Source organism: Trypanosoma cruzi, genomic scaffold (assembly GCF_000209065.1).
Source record: "Trypanosoma cruzi strain CL Brener 1047053516715 genomic scaffold, whole genome shotgun sequence".
Taxonomy (NCBI): domain Eukaryota; phylum Euglenozoa; class Kinetoplastea; order Trypanosomatida; family Trypanosomatidae; genus Trypanosoma; species Trypanosoma cruzi.
In genome coordinates this window covers 22,074-32,644 of record NW_001849383.1, presented here as the reverse complement: position 1 = coordinate 32,644, position 10,571 = coordinate 22,074, and the positions used below count along the sequence as shown (strand labels likewise).

Genomic DNA, 10,571 nt, shown 5'->3' with positions numbered 1-10,571 from the left:
TCCCACTGCCATCTGCACTAGACACAATGCTTGCCGTTAGTACGATGTTTTTTTCATCGGGGGCTTTGAATGGAAGCAGCGTTGCTGAAAAAAGTCGTGTGGCGTTTATGCAACTTAATCTTAATCACACAGGCATGTGGGGGACAAATTTCACTGAAAAACGCCAGACGTGGCATCTGTGTTTTGCATATACACCACTCTCGCGGTTTGTACCGCTTGCCGGTTTTAAGATCATTGTGTCGCGGGCTCGTATCTCTGTCACCGCGACACATGAGGGCTACAGTGGAGACGGGAGCAGCGGAAGTGCTGATTCATCGCAACTGAATATTGGCGTAGGTTTCAGTGGCCTGCTAAGGCTGTGGGGTCTCGACGTGCACATGTGGTCCCCTAGCACGATCAGCATGGCGGAGATTGCGTTTGCACATTCTCCTCCAGTAAACGCGAGGATTGCAGATCCCACGTTTCAGTGTTCCAATACATCACTTTTTTATCGTCAACGCTCCTTTGGTATTCTTAATCCACACAGCGCTACCAATAATGATCTGCGTTCCTCTCGAAACGTCAGTGGCGTGATATTGACGGAACAGCAACAACAGCGGGCAGCTGTAGTAGTGATTCCACCAGGGTTTTTGAATGAAGAAACTACGCGTCGCATGCGTGTCTGCCTGTCGGTCCCTCCGCCCTTTCAGAACAACCGCCGTGTATTCATCCCCACCAGCGCTACTGTCGATGTCTACCCCATTGAGGTGCATTTTATTGGACCTTACGCGGTCCATTTTCCCATTGCGACGACGGACACCCCTCTAACGGTTGTAGAGGTGTCTGAAAATGTAAAAGAATTGGTGCTCCCACTTTTTGGCTACGGTTTGAGTGACGACATGATGCTCTTCCTCTCTGAGAAGCCTTGTCTTTCTTTATTTGATGAGGGAGAAACGCATGGGGAGGCAAGAGGAGCATGCGTCGATTGCATTAGCCGCATGAACTTCACCATTATGCGCCCTTATGATGTGCCGCCGAACTACCGACAGTCAAATTCGTCACACAGTTCAGCTTCCGTGGGTGACTTTTTTATTACTCTAAATGAAACACACACCGCATCCGAGGTGGCTGACCGTGTATTTGGAAGGGCACGGGAACCGCTCTTTCTTTGCCTTTACGCGCAAGGGACGCGCCGCGCGGTGTATCCACTTAGATTTAAGTTTGTTGTACGCCGGCCGTACGTTAAATCGATTCGATCGATAGGCACATCTCCCCTACAACAGGAAGGGGAAGCGACGGTGGTTGTGTACGCATCGTTTGTCGATCTTGTTGTGGAAGGATTTGGATTGCATGAGGGAGAGGCAGCGTTCGTCCCTGCGGTGGACTGTAGCAATGCGACAAGTTTCCTTTGGCGCAGTCCTGTTCGCACCTCAGCGGTGCCGTCAATGGTCATCAACGGTGGCTCCATGAGATACGGCGCCTCTTCATCAAAATCCTCGTTTTCTTCGAGATACTTGAGCCCTCTCACTTCCACGTCTTCGTGGTTTCTGTCGCTCACGCAGGCACATACGGCACGTATTGGAGCGGTTGAACCAACCGACGATGTCATTGGACGATTCCAATGGTGTGTGCGTTACCGAGACGCGGATGCAGATGTGGATGGTCGTGCGTCTGATGCTTCTGCTTCTGATTCTGCTGCTACGGAGGATGCCAATGCGTGGAGGAGGGGTTTTGTGCCAACAGGCATTCCATATCGCCTTGTGATTCCACGCGTCGATGGCTTTCTTTTTGGTAACAGCACGGAGAAACACATTAAACGCAAGACGCGACACCCGACGCTCGGAATGTGGGAGAGTCTGCAACTCGTTGGGCCACTTATTGATCACACGTTCGCAATGGGCAACCCACTCTTTATGTTTCTTGCGGAGGATGTGGTGCCGTGTAAAAAACTCAAGAAGTACTTTATTAATACCAATAGCTTTGATCGTTTCATCACGGCGGTGAATGGCTATGCGATTATTTTGCCAAAACTCTTGAACAATACGGGGTCATTCAAACTTTGCGCCAGCGCTATTCACCCTGGGCGACAGTCGTCTGAGGAGGGAACCGAAGCGGCGCTGCAATTTTTTGAACTCAAAGGTCTGCGCATTGAGCTGGAGAGGCCTGTCTATTCCGTCTTCTCGCTGAACCGCACGGATTACGTCACGGTGGAGCAGGGGCAGGAGTGGACGCTGCCAATAGGTGGATCGGGTCTCTCCAACATGTCCCTTGTGCGGTTTCGGCCAATCGACACTAACTGCAGCACGCCAATGCCTGACTTTTTGGACGATGTAATTGTGAGAAACTTGTTTGAGGGCTTGAAACTATTTGGAGCGTTGGCTACGCCGTTTCGGCCAGAAGGGAACGCCGACAAAGGGTCTGACTCCCACTACATTGTTCTTGAGCGTGACCTCATTCGAGGCCTCTCTGTGCAGGAGTACATGCTATGTTTTAAACCCGATAGGTCAACGCCGTGGATGAGCTCGGATATTGCGTTGAACGTCCGCGAGCATGTGCGGCATCCAACGCGTTACTCTTACTTTGATGCTGACGGGAGTGAGGGTGTTGTCGCTGCCACGGCATTGCCACCAACAAAAATTGCGCTCGAGTGGCTTACAAACGAGAGGGAGACAACGAACATTGTGGCTGCTGCAGGACGTGAAGTGGCAGTTGCACTGTGGTGCCGTGGTGGAGCAAAGGGGAATACAGCTGCTGTGGTGCCATGTGGGAACTGGAGGCGTGTGATGTTTGTTCGGCCGATGGATGACGGGAGCGATCCGTGCTTTACTGATTTTGAAGCCATTCAGTTGGATGTTGTACGTGGTCCATATGTTCTTGATGATGGAATCCTTACAATTCCACGTGCGGTAAGCCGCAACGTGGGCTTTTACCCTAACGCCACGCAGCCCTGGATTTTGTGTCTGGAGACCGCACCGGAACGCTGGCGAGAGTCCATTCATCCACTTCTGCAATTGCAGTTTACGACAGCTGTTCCGGTTGGGTTCCGTCATTTTCCAGATGATGCCAGCAACACGACAGCGACCTTTTTTGGCATGATGGGTGATGCAGATATTTCTGATGACCGCACCGATTTGGAGGGCAACAGAACTTTGATTCTTTACATGGAGGACACAAGCAGAATATTTTATTTGAATGGCTACGGCATTCAACGTGGTTTTTTGATGCGCTTTGGGTCGCACTGTGAAGAAGATGTTTTAGCACTGGATTCAGAGGGGAATCGTAGTAGAACAGAACTCGTGGCGGCGGTACAGGAACTGAATAATACCCTGCTGTACGAGGAACCCCTCATTCTTGAGGATGACCACGGCGTGTTTCTCTTTCCTTCTACGCACTTCGCCCACCTGGAGGCGCGGACGCCAATGTGCCTCTCGACCAATGGAGGTGCGTCATACGTTAAAACGAATCTTTCATTGACGATCCTACCGTCACGTTTGCGACGTGATTTGCCTGCGGATGAGTCACACATTTCTGAGCTTGCCTTCCGTCGCACGCTCGTTGTCCCGCGGATGAGCAAAGGCATAGTGAGTGTCGCCGAGTTGAATGCTAATGATTACAATGAGCCCAACAGCATGAAATACCAGACGGATAGTAGTGGTGCATTTGCGGTGGGGACGCGGGTGTTGCTTTCTTCTGCATGCCACAAGAGCCGTGAAGGGCTTCCTATCATAGTTGTGATGGTGGCAAATACTCTCACCTTGACAGAAGCCCACACGCGGGTTGCCACAAAAGGACGGCTGCAGATATGTGTTAAAATGTCTGGGGATGAAATTGTTGATGGCGGAAATGTTAGCGATGGAGATGGGACAACAAATGTTTTTGCATTTCGTCCGTCGGGTTTCTTTTTCCAGGTGTTGGATGTTGCTGTGACATCGGTTTCACTACATCGAGCTATTCCGAGTGATGTGGCGGAGCAGAATGGCATCCGTCACCTTGTTTTTTGCCGTGGCAATGAGTCTATGATGCTTGTCGTGACCATCGAACCAGGGATGAAGGGTAAAGAAGCAACTGAAGACTTTGACTCGGCCCATGTTTATGGCGTGGAGGAGCAGTATATAAACATGCTCAATGTACCAGGAGCACTGGCATTTTTCCGTTTGGCGAAGTTTCGTCTTGGAAGGCCTTGCAACGTTTTGGATCCACAGGAGCAGGCGGCAACGGTGACTTCACTCTCGAATTTGACCGCGACGTTTGCCAATAACAAAGTACGCATTTGGACAGAAGATGGATCCGATGCGGTGATCTTTGTGGTGCCTTTACAAACCGAAAGGAATGAGACAGTGGAGCCATGGTCACCCTCTTCGCTCTGTTTTTCCGTGGACGGCGGTCGGCATTACATGTCCGTTGGTATTTCTTACATCTCTGTCTCGTGGGCCCCAACACTCGGGGTACGGCTCTCCATGGGGGCAGAAGAGGCGGAAAAGGCGATGAAGAATCAGTCGGTTTTCTCCAGTGCCATTTATATGTTTGAGCAGACGAGTCAATTTGGAAGGCTTGTAGACACACGTTACAGCACCGATTCGTCTTCTTTCCGCGACACTCCGTTAAACCGCTACTTGAACGGATTCACGACAGACGCGCTCTGGTGCGGCTTCTTGCAAGGTGTGGGGTTTGTGAGTGCTGGTGAGTTGTATTTGCCAGCATTAACAATAGGCGATGAGCCGAATGAAGGCGAGTTACTCTTCTTTATAAATCATCGTCAGCGAGATGTACCAACGGGATTAAGAATGCTTCTAGAACCAATTTCGCTTCAGTGCGTCGGAGAGATCCCCACAACCCTTCAACAAGTGCATAGCCAGTCCACTGGATGGCTGTTGCCCATTGCGAGTCCGTGTGGACGCGGCGTTCAGGCTGGCATGATTGTCCGTTTTGTTGATGGGAGTGTGAGGTCCTGTGACTCGCCGGAGGTTGACCAAGCCTACGTGATGGATGCTTTTGTTATGAAACCGCGGGAATGGATGGGCAGAGGTGTCACGCCAACATCGACAACATTGCAGCTTCCAGCCTCTATACGTTACGTTCCCAATGGGAATTATAAACTCTGTGTAAAGAAATTCTTGCCGTACCGATTTGGGAAGGCCTCTGTTTTTGTGGACACACCTGTGAGGATTGAAGTGACTTCTTTGCTTGCGGTGAAGGAATTATCAGGTTTGCGTCAAGGCGTGTTGGCTGTTTTTCAAGGCGGTGAGTTAGACTTAACCGTACGTGGTTCTGTTGTGCCGTTTGCGGATGATATTCGCATTGCATTTGTGCCAGTAGACAAGGATGTGCAGGGTTCCGCTGCTGTGTGCGGTAATCTTCGGGGAAATTCGGGAGACCGCGGCGTCAATGGGACAATTTCCACCTTGTGGAAGAGGGTGACCGGCGGGTTTACGATTCGTTTGCAGTCGATGGAGCTCTTCTCCGGCACCACCCCGCACTTCTTTACCATGTATGCTACAGCGTTAATGGGGGCATCAGCTTCCACCCGGCAGGGGATGCGCCGCCTTTTCTGCAACTGATTGTTCTTCCGCCCACCATTCTTGGGCTCGCGACGGAAAATGAGCAAGGAGTCTACAATCGCGGTGGTTTGACGACCACCGCGCTGCGCCTTGAGCGCCTTTTGGAACTTGATTTCTCTACACCTTCTGACACCGACTCGTCATCTGTGCGAGTCACTTTTTTTGCAGAGCGGCCACCGAGTTATTACCACCATGCAAGTTTGTGTTTTATTGGGAATGGCATTGGCACTGGGAATGACCGTGAGGCGACCAGGGCGGTGGGGGCATTGGCGGTTGCGGTTCTTCGCACAGACATATTTGGGGAAGTGTGTAACGGAGCCAACTTGACGTCCGTGATTCGGGCAGAATACTCGGAGTCTTCTAATCCGCTGGTGCTTCCAGTTTTTCTTGTAGACACGGGCACAGGTTGTCTCTGGGATCCTGCTGCAACGACGGGAGGCACTGTTGCTGCTGACGGCAGAAGCAATCTTACCGGTAGAGGACGTGATGGTGGGATTCTGCGGGATGATTGGCTAATCAACACGGCGGCTCTCCGCAGAGCGGGCGGCCTTGGCGCAACGCCGCTACTGAAAGGGTCTTCATCCACAGAGGAACGTCTTGGGCTTTTGTCCACCTCGTATCTGCTCTGCACATCCGTGGACGGCGTGCACTTTTACAGCGCTAACTTTCTTTTGAGGAACGAAAGCAAAGGCGACGTGTGGGACTCTACGCTTTTTTCTTTGTTGGCAACTGCGGTTCCGCGCGAGTCGGGGGTGCCTTTAAAGAATGTCAGTCGTCTCCCGCTGGTGCTTCGCGTGGACCCAAATATTAACGGTTCGTATTACACCCGCGACTTGGCCGTTATTTTACAACTTGTTGTTCGCCCACGTTTAGCCGCAGTTTCGACGACCTTGGAATTGGAAACCAGCACAGAATCCCTGGTGCGGTTTCAGCGAGCGGTGGCAGAGTTACTGCATATTGATCCGGCGATCGTCGTGGCACGTTTGTCTAACCGTCGCGTGGTACTGCCCCCTCGTGCGGAAAACGCTACGGTGTCTATTAAATACGTCACTTACACTTTGTCGATGTCATTGCTTACGGACGCGCGAGTGTTGGATGGCTCAGCAGAAGAGATGGGGACTCTCACGCCGTCTCCAGAGCTTCTCCTGCGGTACGCCAAAATGCTACGTAATAATGACACCCAGACATCCCTCTTGTCGACATTACTACCGCCAGCTGTTAGTGCGGCTGGCCTTGTGACGGTGAGAGCGCCGTATATTAACTTTACGTTTGGCACCGGGGTTGATTTGCATGCGGCGCTGGCGCAGCACAGTCATGAGCTGCCGAAGAGGCCTTTTGAAGAGACAGTGTGGCGGGCCCGTTTTGCCGCCGTTCCGCACGCAACTCTCGTCGCTGAGGAAATCCCTGACGATGTGACGAAGGACTCGAGGGGCAAACTGAATTGGTGGCTGGTGTCATTACTACTTTTATTTTCAATCGCTTTTGTGCTTGGATCAATCTTTTTTTACAGGCGTCTTCTCCGGTTTTATCCCATGAGGCCGCAACAGAAAGAGGAAAAAAGGGCGTCGCATGGGCGTTGAGAATTGGAAAAAAAAAAAGGAAAAAAAAAATTGGTGAGAATTATGCGGAATGGCGGTAACGTCGCTGCGTCAAGGGAAGAAGACAAGCGGGCGTGAAAGCGATGGTACATCATATATATATCTCCAATATCCACATATGTATAAATTTATCTTTACGCACCAGCGGGCTATGGCTGCGTTTACCATCGAGTGGGAAGGGAAAAGTAAAAAAAAAAAAAAAAATAGTAATAACCGAAAACCACGTGCGGCCGTCGTCAACGTATATAAATATTTTTCTCTTATATATGTGTGTGTGTGTGTGTGTGTGTTACGGCACTGTACTTGTTGACATGCTCACGTTTTTTGTTTCAACATATCCCTCTCGATAGGAGGAGGAGGGAATTTCTTGCCTTTACAATCGTCGCGTGTTTGGCGATCCCACTTCTTTTAGTTATTTTTATTGTTTGGGGGACTTCTCTTTTCTCTTTTTTTTTTTTTTTTCTTCTTCTTTCTTTCCACTCCCCTCCCTGTGACGCAAGAGGGATATCTATTGAGGACGAAAAGAGAAAATAAAAGGAAAAACAAAAAAAAAAAAGGAGGGAAGAAAAGTAAAAACAAACAACAACAACAAAAAAGAGGAATCACACACACACACACGCACGCACACATTTCTGTCAGGTAAAAGAAAAGAGACGGATTTTTCTTTTTTTTTTTCTTTTTGGGGGTGTGTGGGGGAGGGAGTTATTGAAGGAAGGAGCGGGAAAGAGGGAAGCCAATTTATTTCTTTTTTTCCTTTTTAAGTTTTGACTGCGACATATGGCACTGGCAGAGTGCAAGGAAAGCGACAGGAGTGTCGTCAAACAGGGGCGTCGACGCACCGAGTCAACGGTGCAACGCTTCGCCAAAACTGCAATCGGTGAGGGATTTGACCTCTGGGATAGGGACTACCTTTTAGGTGCGATGCGGCTCTTTTTGTTTAAGGGGGAAACGGCCCCACCGTTTCAGGTCGGTCCGTGCATGGATGCCACGGGGGAGATTCTTGTTCAGATGGAAGAGTACGAGGACGCAGGGGAGCAGTTTACGGCGGCGGCGGCGAAGTACGCACTCATTCAACAGCCAGGGCTGGCGAAGTTGATGGAGATCAAAGCTCTGGAGTGTTCAAAGGGCCCCAGAGCGGCCTTGGATGAAGTGACGGCATTTCTCTTACAACAAACTACAGCACCTGATTTTTCTGGGATGACACCTACACTTTCTCGAATACATGCATACAAGGCGGAGCTGATGTTAAAAACAGCAGCGGATTCGGGTACGATGGAGAAGGCTGTGGACTTGGCGAAGACGGCATGTCAAGTTGGCTGGGATCGTGCCCATACTGCCTATCTCATCTTGGGTGATGGGTTACAGACTCTTGGCCGTTTGGAGGAGGCGTGTGAAGCGTACGCGAATGCCGTAAAGTTCAACTCTAATTGCATCGCAGCTCTGGAACGTCAAATGGGGGTACTGAAACTCTTCATCAATGACACTTCGGACGAATCACGGTTGAAGACGCTGCGGAAGGAGCTTCTACAGCTGCTAGACTGCGCGATTGCACTTCACCCTCGTCCCACGTTGCTTCGGGAGAAGGCCTTTCTGCTGAGTGAGACGGAGGGCGACGTCGCGGCGCTTCAGTTTCTCGATCCGCTTATAAAAAATCCCCCGCCAGAGGAGGCCGATGCGGCGGGAGGCGTTGCAGGCCAAACTGTCGCAACACTTCTTAAGGCAAAGGCCGCTATTCTTGCGGATGGCGGCAAAATGAGCGAGGCGCTACTTGTCGCGGAGGCCGCATTACGGGAAAGTCCTGGCGATGAGGAGGCGGCGGCAATTGTCGCAGAATTGCAGCAGGCCATGTAGCACCAAATTGGCCAGGCAAAAGGACATTACCGAAAACGGGGGAATGAATGAAAAGAGGATTGTTTATTATTATTTATTATTATATTATGGCGTTGCTGTGAGCGTAACTTCGCGCCGGATTTGGCCGGGGTAAGAGAGTGAGCGTAATATCTATATCTATATAGATATGAAAAAAGGAAGACAAAAGGGAAGAGGCATTACACGGGAGGAGAAACGCTGGTTACTCCGTGATGTAGAGTGTGGGAGATGAAAGGAGAGGACTGGAGGGAAGCAAAGCGAAAGAAAAAAAAAAAAAAAAAAGGAAAAAGGGGGGAATGAGAGTCTGAATTAAATGAAATGGTGTAAATTATCCAGCCGAGGCAGGATCATGTGTGAAACAAAACCAAAGGATTATATATAATATAATATAATCCCCTTTTGCTTCTTGCCTTTCAAAGGCAAGAAGGCCGCCGATAAGACAGACCGAAGAAAAGAAGAAGATAAGAGAAAAGGAAAAAAAAAAAAAAGTACAGGCGATTGGCAGGTGTCTGCATATATATATACATATAGTGCATGTATGCGCACCTATTTGTCTATTTATCTATCTATTTATACCACCAGACCTATTTGGATGCGCGTTACATCGTCAAGAGTCTTTTTTTTTTTTTTTCTTTTGCCACTCATTATTGTATCAAATGGGAAAACTAAAAGTTTTTTTTTTTTTTCTTCTTCTTTCTGTTGTTGTTGTTGTTGTTGCTATTTTCATCATTATTTATTTTCTTTATTAGTGGAATTTACAATGAAATCAAAAGAAGTGGGATTTGGAAATACGGCAAAACACGCACACGCACACACACGCATACACGCATACACGTATGTGTGTGTATTGGAAGGAAATAGAGAGAAATAGAGAGCGGATGGAGGCGGGGGGATTATGTGCGGTGGTTTTTTTTTTCTTTTTTCTTTTTTCTTCTGCCACTTTTTAAAAAAAAAATAAAAAAAAAAAATAAAATAAAAAAAAAAATAATAAAAGGAGTTCTTTTCTTCGATTTCTCATTTGTGTGTTTAACTTCCGTCTCCATTCCCTCGGGAAATGAGTCTCTTTCTTTCTTTCTTTCTTTCTTTCTTTCTGTCTGTCTGTCTGTCTGTCTGTCTGTCTGTGTGTCTGTGTGTTTTGTGTTTGTGTCATGTCGAATTTGCCGTGGGGTTGGTGGGTGGGGTGGGGGAGAAACGGAGGCTGTGCTTGCCGCAGTTGTGTGGGCGCGCAAACTGACGTGTGAGTGAGTGAGTGAGTGAAATTGCTTTTTTTTTTCTTTTTTTTTTTTTCTTCTTTTTTGTTTTTTGGTTTTTGATTTTTGGTTTTTGCGTCTTGTGGATAACTCAAGTGTGTGTGTGTGTGTGTGTGTTTTATATATTCATATGTATACAAAGTGCGCCAATAAGTAAATATGTATGAATTTATTTATATATATATATATAGTAGTATTCCTACTCCTTCTCCATTTTCTTTTCTTTTCTTTTCGTGTGCCGCTGCTGGTGGTGGTGGTGGTATCGGTGTGGATGTTTTTCTTCTTGATTTTCTCTCTTTTCCCCCCCCCCCCCCCCC

General features: G+C 48.8%; 1 protein-coding gene and 1 pseudogene across 1 annotated transcript, besides 19 other annotated features; both read left to right on the top strand.

The window, feature by feature from the left end:
* Tc00.1047053510335.30 lies at positions 1-7,118 on the top strand (annotated as a pseudogene; the record flags this gene model as incomplete).
* Positions 1-10,571: a sequence feature (heterozygous, non-Esmeraldo-like haplotype).
* Positions 7,403-7,425: a microsatellite.
* Positions 7,570-7,611: a sequence feature (A-rich).
* Positions 7,656-7,731: a sequence feature (T-rich).
* Positions 7,739-7,764: a microsatellite.
* Tc00.1047053510335.10 (hypothetical protein, conserved) lies at positions 7,913-8,986 on the top strand (the record flags this gene model as incomplete). Its single annotated transcript, XM_801358.1, has 1 exon — positions 7,913-8,986. The coding sequence occupies one exon, from the start codon at positions 7,913-7,915 to the stop codon at positions 8,984-8,986; it is 1,074 nt and encodes a 357-aa protein (XP_806451.1).
* Positions 9,049-9,074: a sequence feature (AT_rich).
* Positions 9,265-9,293: a microsatellite.
* Positions 9,376-9,397: a sequence feature (AT_rich).
* Positions 9,452-9,492: a sequence feature (T-rich).
* Positions 9,702-9,726: a microsatellite.
* Positions 9,803-9,838: a microsatellite.
* Positions 9,911-9,937: a microsatellite.
* Positions 9,950-9,997: a microsatellite.
* Positions 10,066-10,138: a microsatellite.
* Positions 10,242-10,261: a microsatellite.
* Positions 10,268-10,308: a microsatellite.
* Positions 10,350-10,371: a microsatellite.
* Positions 10,374-10,444: a microsatellite.
* Positions 10,468-10,487: a microsatellite.